At 45.6% G+C, this 18444-nt stretch overlaps 1 protein-coding gene across 5 annotated transcripts in view; it reads left to right on the top strand.

Moving 5' to 3' along the window:
• Positions 1 to 18444, top strand: part of syngap1b (synaptic Ras GTPase activating protein 1b) — a 111247-nt gene that overhangs the window by 58882 nt on the left and 33921 nt on the right. For all 5 annotated transcript variants that reach the window (XM_088327647.1, XM_088327646.1, XM_088327644.1 and 2 more), the window contains 7 exons: positions 2026 to 2227; positions 5000 to 5175; positions 6532 to 6736; positions 10640 to 11224; positions 13080 to 13496; positions 15273 to 15431; positions 17494 to 17705. In XM_088327647.1, the coding sequence (XP_088183773.1) occupies positions 2026 to 2227; positions 5000 to 5175; positions 6532 to 6736; positions 10640 to 11224; positions 13080 to 13496; positions 15273 to 15431; positions 17494 to 17705 (1956 nt within the window). The remainder of the gene's footprint in view (positions 1 to 2025; positions 2228 to 4999; positions 5176 to 6531; positions 6737 to 10639; positions 11225 to 13079; positions 13497 to 15272; positions 15432 to 17493; positions 17706 to 18444) is intronic.

Genomic DNA, 18444 nt, shown 5'->3' with positions numbered 1-18444 from the left:
CGTCTCCAAGGGCTGCACAGACCACAGATGATTGCAAACCACAGACTATTATGACAGCATCCCCTGATCTAAAACCTACATGAGGGCAAGGAAAAACTCAAAAACCTCAAGTCAAGTCCTATTTATTTGTTTGGCCCTTAATGACAAAGGGTCTCAAAGGACTGCACAGATTATTGCAAACCACAGACTATTCTGACACCATCCCCTGATCTATGAATGAATGAATAAATAAAAGAAAAACTTGATTCAAACATTAAAACAAAAACAATAACTCGACAACAAAATAATGTGACATAATATGTTGGAAAAGGCAAATACCCCTTCATCTTCCCTAATTAAATACACCAATGATTATAACAACAATAGTAATAATATTAATCATAACAGTTATAATCTAACAATAGCAACAATAACACAAAGTTAACCATAGTTCTAGACGCAGTATTCCCAATCTCTCGTTTCACTCCTACCCCATTTTCTTCATCTTTGTATTCTGCCAGTCATGTTTTTTTTTTTGTATTTAAATTTGAAGACGTGGATCGTTGGACATTGTTTGGTCTGGTCTTGTCAATTGTTCCAAAGTTTGACTCCGCACACAGACACGCACATCCTTTTCCTGGTGGTTCTCACCTTTGGGAATATGAATTGACTACAGCCCATTAAGTTATAATTTCCCTCTTTCCGAGTGAATCATTTATGGATGTTTTCTGGCGCTATGTTTTTGTTGACCTTAATTAGCGGTTGTGCAGTGAAAAATTTGACTAAATCATCTCATTAGAATCATTTGGACTGCAGGAATAAACTAGACAATTCCCGTGGCAATTGTAAGAGTTGTGATTGATCTGGAAGATAATATGGAAATAAAACATAAAGTTATTAACTGGGAAAGCTGTATTTGTAAATTTTTACTTGGTTCTGTGGGGGAACTCCACCCCCCCCCCCCCCCCCCCCCCCCCCACACTCCCCCGGTACTGGAAAGTTAATTTGAGATGGTCTCATTCAAAATAATGGGAAATTCTGGGTTTTTAAAGCGTCAGTTATGTCGTCGTGGTGACAGATATCGGTAACCCAGAAGATAGCAGGATACTCCTGGTCGAGCTGGATTTTTTGATGCATAATTCGTCATGGTACTCTAAAAAACCTTGAAAGAGAAACGAATTAAAATTTGACTCAGCGGGCTTTTAAGTAAACACAAGACAATTCCTGCGGCAATTGTAAGAGTTGTGATTGATCTGGCAGATGTTGGTAGAGAACCGGTAGCGTTGAGTTGTTAGCATTATGAGTTAGCATAAAGTTTTTAACTCAGAGAGATGTATTTGTAAATTTTAACTTGGTTCTGTGGGCCCCCTCAAGCCACCCTGGACAGTCCCTGCTTACTATGACCACACTCTGGAAAAACCCTCGTTTTCATGACTACCAATAGAAATGAATGGGCCCATGTATTCCAGATGGGAGATTTTCAAAACTCGTATCGAAAGTCTGTATCGTCGCAGGAGAGTCCTGACTCGGCCGGAATTTTTGGTATATGAATCGTTGGGCTACTCCAAAAGCTCTGGGAGGAGAGGCCCTGTGCAGGTGCTTTTATACAGAGACTTGATGACACACAGGTGGATTCCATTTATCATGGTTAGTCATTTAGATCCACATTGAATCGTTCAGAGATCCTCACTGAACTTCTGGACAGAGTTTGCTGCACTGAAAATAAAGGGGCTGAATCATTTTGCACACCCACTTTTTGTTTTTTATTTGTTAGAAAAGTTGAAAATATCCAATCAAGTGTGATTGTGTCCCACCTATTGTTGATGCATCACAAGAAATGACAGTTTTGGATCTTTGAAATCCGAAATGTGGCAAAAGCTCACAAAGTTCAAGGGGGCCAAACAGTTTGGCAAGCCACTGTACCTTTTGAGACGTGGTCCTTTAAAGTTCCTTCAAAGTTGATTTTTCCACAATAAGGAGATCCGTGTTCAAGAAGGGAGAGCGTGTTTCCGGGTTGACCGGCCGAAGCCATTTTCTTCTTCTCAGGTTCGGCAACAAGGAGGAGTACATGTTGTTCATGAACGAGTTCCTGGAGCTGGAGTGGGCCTCCATGCAGCAGTTCCTCTACGAGATCTCCAACGTGGACGGCGTCAGCAGCGCCGGCGGCTTCGAGGGCTACATCGACCTGGGACGCGAGCTCTCCGTGCTCCACAGTCTCCTGTGGGAGGTCATGGCCCAGCTCAGCAAGGTGGGACTAAATCCGGGTTCCTCCGGGTGCTCCCAGTCATTGAAAATGCTGGAATTTGAATGGAATCTTTTCAAGGTTTTACCAAACACAACCCACATTCATCCGACAATGATGCGCGCTCGTTTTTTTAGAGAGAAATAGAAAATACCGGAAGGATCACACGGGGTCGGATGTTTATTCTTCCTAACAGAAGACCTAAGTGTGCCCTCGGGAGACGACTACAGTAATCCCTCAATTATCGCGGTTAATGGCGACCGAGACCTCCCGCGTAAACTGAAAATCCGCGAAGTAACAGTGCACTTCAAAAATGCTTCAAAAAACGTATACAGTATACCCCCTTTTGGTATAATAAAGTCAAACTTGAGATGAAATGTGACAGAAGAGAATATACTTAGGTCGCATCGCCGAGTTCCTCCATGATAAACAGCGCCACAGAAGAAGGGGGTGAGGTGGGAGGAGTTCCTCCTCGATAAACTGAACGCCACATAGAAAGGGGGTGAGGAGTTAAAGGAGGAGGGGTGAGCAAAGCGGTAACTCACCATGACTAACCATTGTGTCAGGGCCTCCCCCTCCCCTTCACAATAAGAGTGTCCACACCGTGTCCTCAGTTGACATGAGCTCGCGCTCAATGGCGTCAAGTCAATAAATGCTTTTATTGAGAGGGTAAGGTATATTTTTTAGACCCGCGAAGCTCTGAACCCGCAAAAGTGGAACCGCGAACTAGTGAGGTTCCACTGTACTCCCTCCCAGTTGCCCCGGATCATTTATACATTTCACAAACAAAGCAAAGACATCCCACTATTCCCCCATTGGCTATGTGTCCTCTGTAGTCAACGTTAGCTTTCTCTAATTGGTCTTCTCCTCGCATGAGGGCGTGTCAGCTGGGCTCCACAATCTTCGCATACCAGCGGCGCCCCACCGTCTGCCCTTCTACGTCTGGCCTTCTCCGTCAGCACTCACAGGAATTCTGTTATCAGAAATACGTCTGATGCATTCCACTCAGCCTAAACTTCTAATGTACCTTGAAAAAAAAAAACAGTCAGTGAATATCTCAACTTCATCAAACTTAATACATGTACTTTGTAGTCAATTGTATAAAATCCTTTATTGTCAATCGTATAAAATCCTCTAAAGGTCAGGAAAATGCTGGAAATTCTTGCAATTGTCATGTTTCTTGGCAGTCTGACTCTAAAATACGCAACAAATGATTTCGAAAATGACGCCAACACGCCTGCTTTGGTGGCTTGTTATGATGGCATTGTTATGTGAAGCGTCACTACCCCTACTGGTCGCACCCAAGAGGACATCTCTATTTAGAAAGCAGGCTCTTTTGGCTTAGCTCACTGATAAGAGACGGGGTTTTTTTGGCTCGCAAACGGCTTTTCGGAATTGTTTTTTGTGATATATTATCAATAATAAGAATAAAACATAATGCATCAAATTATTTTGTAATAAAAAATGTCACGTTTGGCAGGCGATCCTTGAAAATCATATGAAATACAAATCACAACAAAAACAAATCTGCAAAAAAACATTTTAGCTTTATACAGAACAGATTTAAAGACAAACAGCAACACTAAATCCCTAAAATTGCAAAAGCAATACTCTTTAGTTGTCAGGACCAGAACGGAGACAAGACCCACTTGCGTTACGTTTCTCTCAGTTTTATTGGAAGAAAGGAAAGGCTTGCGCCCACGATCCGGTGATAGCAGGTCGCTCTGAACGTGGAAGTGGGACTCTCGTGGCGAGCAATGGCGGTGTCAGGGAATGGAATAACAGGTAAGTAGCTGGGACAGGAGAGCAAAAACGTGGTCGGGGTCAGAAACGAGTCGTAAGCCAGGAAAGGAGAGTAGACGCGGTCGGGGGCAAAAAAGGTCAAAAGCCGGGATGGGAGAGTAGACGTGGTCAGGATGGAAATGGGATGAAGCTGGGACAGGAGAGCAAAAATGTGGTCGGGGTCGGAAGCGAGTCGTAAGCCAGATAGGGGGAGTGGACGTGGTCGGGGACAAAAAAGTCGAAAGCCAGGATGGGAGAGTAGACGTGGTCAGGATAAAAACGGGATGAAGCCGGGGGACAGACAGGAGCAAAAAAACAGGACAGGTGGGAATCAGGGTTGAAAAAAGCTTGCCTAGTGTTAACTGAGGTTCGCAGACGGACTGACAAAAGGCGACAGACAGGAGTAGGGTTTTTTCCGACCTGGACTCCCACCTTTTTTTTTGCTCCCGTCTGTCCCCCGGCTCTGACTTTTTTTTTTTATCCTGACCACTTCTACTCCCCCGTCTCGGCTTTCGATCTCTTTCTGTCCCCGACCATGTTTACCCTGGTTCCTAGCTTACGACTCGCTTAAGACCCCCGATTGGCTCCCGGTCACGACTTGTCTATCTGTCACCATGGTGCGACATCTGTTGTCCGTCCGTCTGCGAACCTCAGTTCACTCTAGGCAAGCTTTTCGACCCTGACTCAAACGGGACAGGTGGGGGTCAGGGTCGAAAAAGAGGCTTGCCTAGTGTAAACTGAGGTTCGCAGAGGGACTGACAAAAGGGAACAGACAGGAGTGGGTTCAAATAGGGACAGGGAGCCAATCGGAGTCCGAGGCAGTTGGCGCCAAAGGAGCGGGCACAGGTGAAGCATATCAGTGATCTGAAGTATGTACTAGCAGCAAGATAGCGGCTTCATTTTAGTCATCAACCCGAAAAACATTTTTCCTTCGGAGGTCCTGGAAAAGTGAAAAAAAGCGTGTGAGCCCCGTGTGTCTTGTGTTTTTTTTGTCAGGACGCCATCATGAAACTGGGGCCCCTGCCCCGCCTCCTCAACGACATCAGCATGGCCTTACGCAACCCCCACCTGCAGCGCCAACCCAGCCACCAGGCCGAGCGACACATGTCCCGGCCCGCCTTCAACCGGGGGGCCTCCGACTTCCGCAACCTACTCATGCGGGAGCTCAACAGGTACCGTAGCCCGCTTTCCCTTTTCCCCACAAGAGGGCGCCCGAAAAGGGGCTCGATAGGACCGAACCTACCTAAGACATTGCCCAAAGAAGCGCAAGAGAAAAAGGAGATGCAGTCTGAGATACGTCCACTTGAAGTTGCACTCCAACCAGGGCTGTATTTCTCTCTATCTCCTTTTTTGCTCTCTCTCTCTTTCTTTCTCTTCTTTTTCTCCTTTTCTCTCTCTCTTGTTCTATCTTTCTTTTTCCTCTTTTCTCACTTTATCCCTCTCTTTTTCTTCCTATCTCTTCCTGTTTCTCTCTTTCTTTCTCACCCTCTCTCTTTGTTACTATTTTTCTTTTTTCATCCTTTTCCTTCATTTCTCTTTTCCCATTCTTTTCCTTTTTCTCGCTCTCTTTCTTTTTCAGTCTCTTTCTCACTATTGTCACTCTCCTTTGTCCTCTTTCTCCTTTTTCTCTTTCCCTTTCTCTCTTTCTCTTCATTTTCTCCTTTTCTCTCTCTCTTTCTCCTCTCTTGTTGGATCGCTTTCTTACACTCTTTTTTCTTTTTTTCTCAATTTATCCCTCTCTTTCTCACTCTTTTCCTTCCTTTTCTCTCATTCTTTCTCACCGCCTCTCTCTTTTTTTTCCTTTTTTCAATTGATCTCTCTTTCTTTTTCTCTCTCTTTAATTAGGCACCCATCCCTTTCTTTCATTTCCCTTTTCCCATTCTTTTCCTCTGTCTCGCTTTCTTTTTCAGTCTCTTTCTCACTATTGTCACTCTCCTTTGTCCTCTTTCTCCTTTTTCTCTCTCCCTTTCTCTCTTTCTCTTCATTTTCTCCTTTTCTCTCTCTCTTTCTCCTCTCGTTTGATCTATTTCTTACATTCTCTTTTTCCTTTTTTCTCAATTTATCCTTCTCTTTCTCACTCTCTTGTTCTTCCCATCTCTGTCTTTCTTCTCTCTTTCTTTCACATCCTCTCTCTTTTTGTTCCTTTTTTCAATTGATCTCTCTCTCTCTCTCATTTCTCTCTTTAATTGGGCACCCATCCCTTTCTTTTTTTTCTCTTTTCCCATTCTTGTCCTCTTTCTCACTTTCTTTTTCAGTCTCTTTCTCACTATTATCTCCTTTGTCCTCTTTCTTCCTTTTTCTCCCTTTCTCCTTCTTTTGTAGTCTCTGTTTCCCTCTTTCTCTCTCTATGTCCCTCTTTCTTTTTCTTATTCTCTCTTTCTTTTGAATCTACTCGTCCGGTCCCAGCCAAAATGAGATGCAGTGTCTTGCGATGACACTATCGCGAATCGATTTTGCGCGTGGGTTTCTCAGCTTTAGCCGAAAGCCGGAGTTTTGTTGTTTGATTTTGGTTTTTTTTTGCGCGGCAGCTCCATGGACACGAGCCGTCTGCCTTCTCCGACCTCCACCGGCGGCATGCCGGGGTCCCGGTCGCAGATGAGCTTTCAGGAACGCGAGCAACTCCTCCAACGGGCCTCCTCCAAAGACCCCTTCTACGGGTCTCGCCCCCCCCTGGCCCGATCCAGCCCCGCCTACTGCACCAGCAGCTCCGACATCACCGAACCCGACGGCAAGGTGAGTGGCGCCCCCCGGGGGCCGGACACGCCGCTCGTCGTTTGTGCCGTCTCCCGTGACCCGCTCTACAGTGAACCCCCGTTTCTTGCGGGGGGTCGTCCCGACGGACCGTCGTTACAAAGTCGCGGGTTTGAATAACTTCTCCAAATAAAACGCGATCGGGAATAGAACCGGTGAGTTCCTGTACGTTAATTAGCAGTGACGTGCGCCAAAGTCGGTGTCTGCTGAGGCACAGTCAGATTTACAGATAAAAGAACATGCGCGTACTGCTAGACTGCTCTGAACCGGGGCAGACATTTGTACTTATCCATAGATTTGCTTCTTTCACACACTGCTTCTCTACCGACTCGCCATATGTGGATCGGTAGCTCCCTCAATGTGTGGACAAAGATCTGATCGAAGCCATTCCTTATGGTGATTTAACATACTGAAATCATTCCAAGAGGCTTGATACTTACTGCACTAAACCCTCTATAATAGTATTTTCAAATAAAACCACAAAAACATATTTTGGCACTCAGGGACTATACTCCTGAAAATGCATTTCTAAATTAAGAACTCATGCAAGCGCGGGGAGAACATGCAAAACTCTGCACAGCGAGGCCTTAGTAGCTGGAATTTTCGGAGCAGTCCGTAAATGCGCCTCGCCCCAAAATATAAACAAAGAGCAGGCGTTTATTAACAATCATCAGCGTTCAAACAGCGTTCTCATTCGTCTAAGAGACAATCAGTTTTCTTATACCCTCCTGAGCAAAAACATCACGTCAGAAATATCACATGTTGCTTAGTGCGTCCTTGTTTTTCTCAAAGTGCATACTTCCAAAATTTGACTGTGTTCCTCTCAGAATTGACCCTTCACAGCCTACCGTTTTGCAATCGTCCACATGTTTCTCACCAAAAGTCGCCGTGACCCAGCCAAGTTCCCGTCAGCTTCGCTTCGCTGTACCAAACCAAGCCGAGTATTCCCTGACATTTAAACTCGGGAGAAACAAGCCTGGAATTTCCTGTCCAAACAAATGTGTCCCCATTATGTCGATAAGCTCGGACTTCATTATTCCACGACAATATCAGACCCTGTACTGCCGCATCGTGGAGCTGCGCGATACCAACCGAGCTGCTGTGCCACCCCTCATCACTATTTCAAATATTATTATAAGTTTCCATGATGACAGGTGAGGCACAGCCTCCACCGCCTCCCCCGACCGCACGTCACTGATAATTAGCAAAGAAGGAATCGTAGCTCTGAAGCATTAGCGCGCTCGCGTCGCTGGAGAGATTGCGGGTCTCGGGTAGGAACGAGTCTATCGCGATAGTGAAAGTATCGGTACTTTCCCGATACATTTCCTGGTCGGAAAGACGGTTACAAGTCGGGCCAATTTGAGAAAAGGGTCGCTGCGGCGTTGCGGGCGCAGTCCCGAAGGAGACGTAGCGGGGGGGCACTGTAACGTGACATCCGCTTGCTTCCTCGTCCCGGAGGGTATTTGCCGGCAAATACTCGGAGGGATCGGCGACATGCGTGCCCCCACCACCTCCACCCGGAAGTAGGGCTGCAACCGACCGCTACTTTCATCGTCGACTTGTCGGCGACTATCAAAATATGCCTATTATTTGTTTCTTAAATGAAGCAGGAAGTGGATTCAATCTCGTGGCAAATGAAAATAAAGACAAAGAACATACTGTATTTTCCAGACTATAAGTTGCAGGGTTTTTTTTTTATAATTTGGCCGTTTGAGCGACTCGTACTCCAGTGAGACTTATCAGTGGAATTATTGACCCAATATTACTGTTTTTTTTTCACACTAAACCGCAAGAGGGCGCTCTAAGCCTGTGTTGATCATTTCAACCTAATGCCCTCATTTTGTATCTCATTTTGGGGGGAAATGATCTTTTATTTTGAAATGCCTTTCAAGATGTTTTTGCTCTTGGATTTTATCAAATGCATTCACCCCCAAATGAGACCAACTGTATACTCCGGTGCGACTTATATATGTTTTTTTTCTTCAAAGTTATGCATTTCTTTGGGCTAGTGCGACTTATACTCCGGAGCGAACGATAATTTAGAAAGTACGGTACTGCGGATTTGTACGATAATTCAATCAAATGGCTTTCTCTAAAACCAACGACAGTGCTCGATCAAACCTCTGTTTGTTGTTCGGGACCAGGGTAACTTTAACGGGATTACTTTCAATGACTTTTGGATGACTCCAATACCAAATATGCGAATAAAAGACAAAAAGAAAGTAGATAGATAGATACTTTCTTCATCCCCGTAGGGAAATTCACACTTCCAGCAGTCTACCCCGTTGTTTATTAACAGATGAACATGATGCCCTAGGGTTTCTTGTAGCGGAGTGGATGACGTCACGCTAGTCCAAAAGTTCGACATCCCTGCGGCAGATGGAAATCTTTTTCTTTGTGTCCAGGGATACACCACCTCGTGTTAGCGAGTCCGCCTCCTCTCCGATTCCTACGTTAGCGTCCGGAATGCTAAACGTGAGCCACGTTTCCGCAAAACACAGCAACTGCGCTCCCCGTGCGCTTCGATGTTTTCCACCAGCACTCGATGATCTTATTTGGTCGTGAGTTCGCAATTACCATGATTACGGACGGTACCGAAGACTTATAACGCCGCTAGCCGCTTCGCTAGCTCCGGCTCTTCTTCCACGATAGGCCCCTTCATCACGCCGGCACGAGAATTCTTCAGGGCAAGGGGTTGATTCCTTGAATAAACGCATTTTTGTGCGCTAAAACCCATGTCCATAGGATAGAAAGTAATCCATAGTGTAGTTGTCAAAACGGAAAGAAAAACACCGAAGGTAGGAGCAGACAAAAAAACAATAAATCACAAAAAGTGAGAGATAACAGGGGAGCTGCTGGAGAAGGCAGCCGCTTGTGGCGGCACCGCTTTGATCTTAAATCAAATTATAGTAAAAAGGAATAAAATGATGACTCACAACACGTGGTAAGCTTTCTCTCCTGACTTTTATCTCTTTGATCTCCGGCAAAACTGACATCAAATGCGACAGAAAGAAAATGAAAATCAATCCAAACAGCTTGCCGACATCATTTTTGCCGTTCCATGGATTCCGTTACTCCCCAAGCCTGCAAGAAATTTACTCATTTGATTCCTATTGAGTTTCTTTTGTCTTTTCTGAGCATATTTGCTATTAGAGTCATCCAAAAGTCATTGAAAGTAATCCAGTTCAAGTAACCCTACCCAACCCTGTTCAGGATAAGCAAATTGATTACGAGTTCATATCAAGTCAACATTTTTATCCGCGGAAAGAAAGTAAAGGCTGGTCGTACCAGTAGAACAGTAAAGAAAAGCAATATTGTACACAAAAAGTGTGTGTGCACTCAAATCATTTCCAATTACTGTATACCAAGTCAATCTTGTTGCCGACATTGTACTTCCACTAAAAAAATGTGATTCAATCCAGTTGTGTATCGTGCAACTGACTCAATAAGCCCCCAAAAATGTTAGTATTATGTGACAAAAGATACCAGGAAATAAAATGGAAATCTTGTAAAAGAATTGTTGTAAAAACAAATGACATTTGTAGGCCGTACAACCTTTGCAATAATACAGTAGTCAATTCCTTCAAAAGTGAAAAATCATTTTGCATTGGCGGAAACTCCGCAAAATGTAACTTGATGTCAAGTTTTGGACATGATTGATCATGATTTCGTTGCCACACTTGGGGTTGCTGTCGCTCACTGTTGTTTCAAGCGTTGCTCACCGATTTTGTGTGACCCTTGGAAGATGACAGGGAACATTGGTTAGGACGCCATCAAACGCGGACTCAGTGTTGCAGCCCTACCGCACGGTGTCAACGTTTGCGGGCGCGGGCAGGGTCCGGTGTCCGTAAAATCCTCTGGTTGATGTCTATGATGGACCTCCAGGATTCCCGAATGAACAGCGTGTCCCACTTGCATTCGGTGGACATGCTCAACTCCTCCTTCTGCGGCGGCTTCGGGGGCAGCTTCGGGGGCCTCGGCGGCCCCGGTTCGGGCCCCGATTCGGGCCCCGGTTCGGGCCCGGCCGCCCAGCTGCGGGCCGGCAGCGGTCTGTCGGCCGGCTCGGGCGGCTCCGGCGCGTCGGGCGGCCCGCGCCTGAGCCGGATGGCCGCCGCCGCCAACGACTCGCTGTCCCGGCAGCAGCAACAGCAAGCCGCCGCCATGCGCTACCCGCTTTCCTTCCAGAATCCCCTCTTCCACCTGGCCGGCGCCGCCGACGGGCCCCGCAACCAGTTGGCGCCGGGCCGCCCCCGGCCCCCCGCCCCCCTGCTGCTGGCCCCCGAGCCGGAGCACCCCGGCTACCTGCCGCAGTTCGCCCGGGGCGGCTTCTCCCGCAGCGAGGACCTTTCCGCCCTGGGGAGCCGGGACGGCGTCCACCTGGCCCAGCCCGGCATCGTCCACTCCCACAGCTACAGCGACGACTTTGGCCGCGCCGATTTCGCCCGCCGCCAGATGACGGTGCACCCGCAGGTACGTGCCCCCTACGCCGGAGTGCCGTCCTTCCGCCGCCTCCGGACACCGTGCCTTCGGCTTCAATATTTTAACCACTTTATATTTACAAATCATGCTAATGGCCTCATGTTGATGAGTTTTGCTAACGGATACGTGCTAAAAAGTGATGTTAACGGCTAAATGCTAACTTCTTCGTGCTGAAAAATTATTCTAATGCTAACATGCTAACGACTCAGCAAATTGAATGGGCTCAATGCATTCCGGATGGGCCAATTCAAATCGAACGGCCCATTCTATTTGAACATGTATATTTTAAAAGTTTTTAAAGTGTAATAACAGTGTTATTACTATGATTTTACCATCAAATGAACTTGCCAGTACCAGGGAGGGTTTGGGGGGGCGGAGTCCCCCCACAGAACCAAGTAAAAAATGACAGAAACATCTCTCTGAGCTAAAAACTTTATGCTAACTCAAAATGCTAACAACCGGGGTTATATATACATACCGGGATCATCTTCCAGATCAATGCCGCGGGAATTGTCTAGTTAATATCATTACAATTGATCATTACAATTGTTATTGGTGTATTTGATAGGGAAGAGGTAGGGGTAGGGAATATAAGCATCGGCTTCTTACTACCCCTTTTCCAACATATTATATAACATTATTTTGTTGTTGAGTTATTGTTTTTGTTCTGTTTTTATTTTAATGTTCGAATAAAGTGTTCGTTCATTCATTCATTGCGCCACGAAATACACCGAAAAGTACACCGCGAAATTGAGGAAATAGACAACAGAAGACACGGCTAAATACACGAGATAAATGACGAAAGTAACGACCGGATACTTGACAAAATACATGAAAAAATAAACAACGAAATACACAACAAAACACACGGAAAAACACGCAGTGAATATGACAAAATAGACGACTGACAGAAAAAAAACACAGAAAAATACACAAAAAATTGAGGAAATACACAACTAAATATTGAGGAAATGACAAAACAGATAACTGAATACACAGCAAAATACACAACAAAGTACACGACAAAATATACAACAAAAACACAGAAAAATACACAGAAAAAGTGACAAAATACATGGCAAAATAGAGGACAAAATACATGAGAAAATACATACAAATACATACAAAATACACAACTAAAATGACAAAATAGACACCAAAAAAAACAACTGAACAAATGACAAAAACACGAAGAACTAAAATACGAAATAAACGACATAATACACCACATAATAAACTACTAATAAACCATAAAGAAATGACAAGATACATGACACAATGTATGACAAATTACACTGTAGACGACAAAATACATCATAAACTAATCGACTAAACGACTAAAAATACAAAAAATGAATGACAAAATACACAACAAAAATGAAAAACGAAATGACAAAAACAACTTCCAAAAAACGACTAAATACACAACAAAGTACGAGGAAAATACACTAACAACCGATGACTGAATGACTACAAGACAAAATGGATGACAATACAGGAAAAAACACATAAGACAAACTCAATCGATGACAAGATAAACGACAAAGTACATGACAAAATCCTCTCATTCTCATTAGCTACACCGCTTATCCTCGGTAGGGTCGCGGGGGTGCTGGAGCCCATCCCGGCAATCATCGGGCAGTGGGCAGGGGACACCCTCAACTGGTTGCCAGCCAATTGCAGGGCAACATGACAAAATAAATAAAAATATTGATTACCAAATGAACGAATTGCATTTCGGTATGAATCGATGTGTTTATTTATTTGAAGCACATATATTTCTTTCTCCACACGATAGGATCCGTCCTCCCTAGTTTCCAGCGAGTTTTTTCTTGTTGTCCCCCAGCAGCAGCAAATGATGGGGCTGTCCTCCCAGGTGGGAACCTCCCACTCCTCATTGGCCACCACCCCTCCGTCCACCGTCCAAGCCCGAGTCCCGCCCCCTCCCGCCCAACGCGTCCAATCGCAAGCCTCTCACCAGCTTTCCGTGGCCGCCCAAGCCAAATCGCGACCGACCAGCGGCAACCTCCTCCAATCGCCCGAGAGCGCCTACGGGGGGGGCGGAGGCCGACAGCCGCGAGGGGGCGGGGCCCGACAGACCTCCCTCAAGGACAACGCGGCGCCGGGGCTCCCCCACCAGCAGACTTCGGTCCGGGACTCGGGGAGCCCCCAGGGGACGGGGAGCCCCGCCGCCCAACCGGGAGTCAAACCGCAAAAGCCTTCGCCCCAGCAGCATCTGCTCAAGCCCAACGCCGGAAAACAGGCCAGTGGCGGGACGTCTTTGCGCAAAAATCTTCTTAAAGCGGGGCAACAGTCTTGTAGCTGAATTAGGCACTAATAGGGCAGCAAATTTCTTTTAGAAAATAGAAGAAAAATTTCATTGAATAGGCTCACAACGGGGCAAACCGTTTTTCTTTAAAAATATAAAAAGACAAGGTCATTGAAACAGGCTCCTATGGGATATGGGTGTATATTTTTGCTCAATTAGGCTCAAAACAGTCTTTTTGTGTATATTTTTGCTCGATTAAGCCCAAAACAGTGATTTAGGTGTATATTTTTGCTCGATTAGACTCAAAACAGTCATTTTTGTATATATTTTTGCTCAATTGGTCTCAAAACAGTCATTTTTGTATATATTTTTGCTCAATTGGTCTCAAAACAGTCATTTATGTGTATATTTTTGCTGGATTGGATTTTCTTAAAAAAATGACCCAAAAAAAAGAAAAATATGTCACGGTCGAAGGGTTTTGCGAGGCAAAATTTTGTATTAATAAATTTGGAAAAGAGAAGTAAAAATGTGCAGGCTCACATGGGGCAATATTTTCTTCTTAAAAAAAGTAATTTAAATCTAGTGTACGTATTTTCATGCCTACATAGGCCCATTTTTTCGTTAAAAGAAGAAAAAATGCCATTCGTCGGGTTATCAATTTGTTTATTTCATTTTATGTCTTTTTTTGGGGGGGAAAGAAAAAAATCATGTCATGCATGCAGGTTCCACCATGGCACCGTTAAAAAACATAAAATATAGGGAAAAAGGTTGTCAGGACCAGAACAAAGACAGGACCCACTTGCGTACGTTCCTCTCGGTTTTATTGGGAAGAAGGGAAAGGATTGAACACACGATCCGGTGATCGCCGGTCGTGGGGAGCAGGTCGCTCTGAACGCGGAAGTGGTATTTCCGTGGCGAGCGAAGGCAGCGTCGAGAGCAGGGTAAAAAACAGATCGATGGCCGAGACGGGGGAGCAAAAAACATGGTCGATATCAGAAAACGGGTTGAAGCCGGGAAACAGACAGGGGCCAAAACAGGAGCGAGTCAGGGTCAAAAAGCTTGCCTAGCGTTAACTGAGGTTCGCAGAAAGACTGACACCAGGTGACAGAAAGACGGGGGTATACATAGTGACAGGGAGCCAATCAGAGTCCGTCTGTCAGAGACCAGAAACGAAGACAGGACCCGCTTGCGTTTGTTTTACCCAGCTTTATTTAGAAGGAGGAAAAGGCTCGCACCCATCATCCGGTGATTGTCGGTCACAGGTAGCAGATCGCTCGGAAGGCAGAAGTGGCACTTCTTTGGCGAGCAAAGGCAGTGTCGAGGAAGGGGGAAGAACAGGTCGATGGCCGGGACGGTGGAGCAAAAACGTAACGGAGTTCAGAAAAAGGGTCGGAGCCGGGAATCAAACAGGAATCGGGACAGGATAGAGTCAGAGTCAAAAAAGCTTGCCTAGCAGGAGCTGAGGTTCGCAAGGCCGTTGGCGCCAATGGAGCAGACTCAGGTGCCTGGCATCAGTAATGACAGGCTCACATGGGGCACCCGTTTACTCTTGAGGGAAAAAAAGAAATCAAGTCATTGATGCAGGCACAGACAAAGCATCAGTTCAAAATAAAAAGAACAAAAATGTACTTCAAGTAGGCTCATACAAGGAAAATTGACTATTGTAGCCAGCTCACGTGGGGCACCTCATTTTCCCGTGTCTCTGCAGACCGAGCTGTGCTTTTGAGGCGTCGGCCACGGAGTTCCCCTAACTGTGTTCTCTTCCGGCAGGGGTCTCAGGCTCCCGGCACGCCGGCCAACGAGAGGACGGTGGCCTGGGTGTCCAACATGCCTCACCTTTCGGCCGATATCGAGAGTTCGCGTATCGACCGCGAGGACTTCAAGCTCAAAGAATATTCCAAAAGCATGGACGAGTCCCGCATGGACAGGGTGGGTAGACCTGGCCCCGTCAATGCTTGCTTTAAGTCTCCAAGGACTGCACAGGCCGCTATGACACCATCCCCTGATCTGAAACAGACATGAGGGCAAGGAATAACTCAAAAACCTCAGTATGAGGAAAATGAAGAGCCTTGAGAAGGGGCCACTCAGGAGATAATCCCCATTCCAGGATGACTAGGCTGCAATAGATACAAATGTTTGCACGGACATGCCCCCTCTTATCTTTATGTTCCTGCACGGAGCCTCCGCTCAGAAAACGCCGGACTACTTGTGACCCCAAGAGCCAAGAAGAAATCTGCAGGCTCAAGAGCGTTGCATTGGGTAACAGTACACAACACGTAGTCAAAATCATAGGTATTATGTCAAATTGTTCAAGAAGTCCATGACAGCAACGATGCAGCTTCTAGTCTCAGCCAGCTGGTCATAGAGAGGATGACTTCCGGTCCAGTTGCCGGTCTATGGACTCATCCCGATCCGCCAAAGACCGGGCAGCCAGAAAGGACAGGAAAAGAAAAGTATGAGGTCAGAATCACTCATAGGCTATAGAATAATAGTGTGTGATTGAAAAACTCTCATCTCCAGAGGGAGAGCATATCACAGCACCGGGACCTAGATGGAGAACGCTCTTGAACCTGCAGATTTCTTCTTGGCTCTTGGAGTCACAAGTAGTCCCGATTCTCCGGGCAGAGGCTCCGTGCAGGAACATAAAGATAAGAGGGGCCGTGTCCATGAGAACATTTGTATGTTAGCTAAAATTGGAGCGATATGCTCAAACTTTCTAGTCTTTGTCAAATGTCTTCTGCATTTGTGCCCACTTACCAGAGTCAAATACCAGGCCATGAATTTAAGACTCCTGATTCAAAGGATTTCTTAGCGACCTACTGCCAAAAGGGGCTATGTTAGTGTGATACCCTGACTGTAGTTAGAAATGTGCCCTTTCAGATTTCATTTCCCTCCTATGTTCATGTTTGGAGCCTTCGCTCAGAAAACAACGGTCTACCAGTGATCCCAAGAGCCAAGAGGAAATCTGTACGTTCGAGACCGTTCTCTGTTTGGGCCCCAATAATGCAGAACGTTCTGCCCCCTGGGATTGTATCTGCAACCTCAGTGGAACTGTTTCAATCTAGGTTTAAAACATACTTCTATTCCATAGCTAATGAATGACCTAGATTTCATGTTGACAATGTCTCTGTATCGTAACATCCATTTTGACCTGGTCGTCCTGGATGGGGTATGACCTCACGTGCAATCCCTTCTCTAGGACTCTTCATTGTCTTCATGCTAAGGTTTTTGAGTTTTTCCTTGCCCTCATGTAGGTTTTAGATCAGGGGATGGTGTCATAATAGTCTGTAGTCCGTACAGCCATTTGGTACTTCTTGTTACTAAGGGCATAAATAAAGAAATGTGACTTGACCCCGTATATACTGGACGGAATCGCTTTATCTTTTTCGGAGCAGACCTTATTTCCTCGCCCAAAAACATAAAATCAAGATGCAGGGAGATCTCGGCGGGAGAGGGAGAGCCGTTTATCTTTGTCAGAGTCCAAAACAGAGTTCTCATTCGTCTAAGAGACAATCAGCTTTTTTATATCCTCAGGCAACATCTCATGTTGCGATGACACACTTGTTTTTCCTCAACATGCAAGCTTTTTGGTAATTGAAAATATTTTTTTAGAATGTTTTCGTCCTCTTTCGATTTTCCAAAGTTACAGAATTTCCAAGAAACTCGTTGGGGTCGGCCTGACACATCCAAATTCCTGACTTGACGGCTAGTTCCACGCCAAGCAGAATATTATTACTTGGCTGCCCAAGGCGTTTAATAATAACACTCGCTGACATTTAAACTCGGGAGAAACAAGCCCGGAATTTTCCCGTTTTAAACTAATGTGTTCTCCTTATGTCAAGCTCGACTCCAATAAACCACAACACCTTCTCGTGTACCAAAACGTTCTCGGGACTATACGGACTCCTTAAGCGAGCCCCAGGTTCCCGACCTCTGCTTTAGGTGTTAAATTCCCACCGGTTCTTCTCCCGACCTTTTTTTCCTGCGGCAGGTTCGAGAGTACGAGGAGGAGATCCACGGCCTGAAGGAGCGCCTGGTGATGTCCCACAAGAAACTGGAGGAGTACGAGCGACGCCTGCTGAGCCAGGAACAGCAGACCAACAAAATCCTGCTCCAGTACCAAAACCGTCTGGAGGACAGCGAGAGACGACTGCGGCAGCAGCAAGTGGAGAAGGACTCGCAAATTAAAGGCATTATACACAGGTAACCACCACATACTGACCTTTTCCAGCACTTCCTTTCTAAATCTTTGCTTTATTGTATAACAGACAAGTGAAATGAAGATGATAGGTGTTATAAAGAAAGAGTGCAATATCCACTTCAACAAAAGTAGGGAGGTGAATCAATTTGGGCAACCCAGTAGAAACATGAGAAGTAGAGACAGTAGAAACAAGTTTCCAATGAGGGTCTGGATACTCTTTTTGACCCTTCTCTTTTAAAAAACATTTCTCAATTGACCAACCACAACGAGAACTGTGCCTGTGGCCCTCCATTTCCTCACTACGTTTCTGAAACTGACTGCCGAAATCTCTGAGCTAGCTTTCTGTATCCTTCCGCTTAATCACTATTGAGAGAATAATTGAGTGGACCTTTCATCAAAAGGGTAATCGACCTGTTAAGATGTGACCCCACATTCTTAACATTCCTGGCACGCCTAAATGACGACATCGCCACATCCCTAACATTCCCGGTATTCCAAATTGATGACATCGGTACATTCCTAACATCCCTGGCATTCCTATCAGAGGACGTCGTGCTATTTCCAACATTCCTAACAATCCAGGCATTTCGAAGTGACGAAGCACCTCCTCGTCTCTAATAATCCTGATATTCCGAACATATGTCACCTGGAATACAACCTCCCACCATGGCATATAGACATGTCACATAAACAGAGGTTGTCAGTTTGGAATGTCAAGAATGTGGTCAGGACACCACAATG

Source organism: Urocampus carinirostris, chromosome 2 (genome assembly GCF_059441175.1).
Source record: "Urocampus carinirostris isolate Australia breed hairy pipefish chromosome 2, RoL_Ucar_1.0, whole genome shotgun sequence".
In the NCBI taxonomy this organism is placed as follows: domain Eukaryota; kingdom Metazoa; phylum Chordata; class Actinopteri; order Syngnathiformes; family Syngnathidae; genus Urocampus; species Urocampus carinirostris.
The sequence above is the reverse complement of the archived record's forward strand: the minus strand, read 5'-3'. Positions and strand labels throughout refer to the sequence as shown.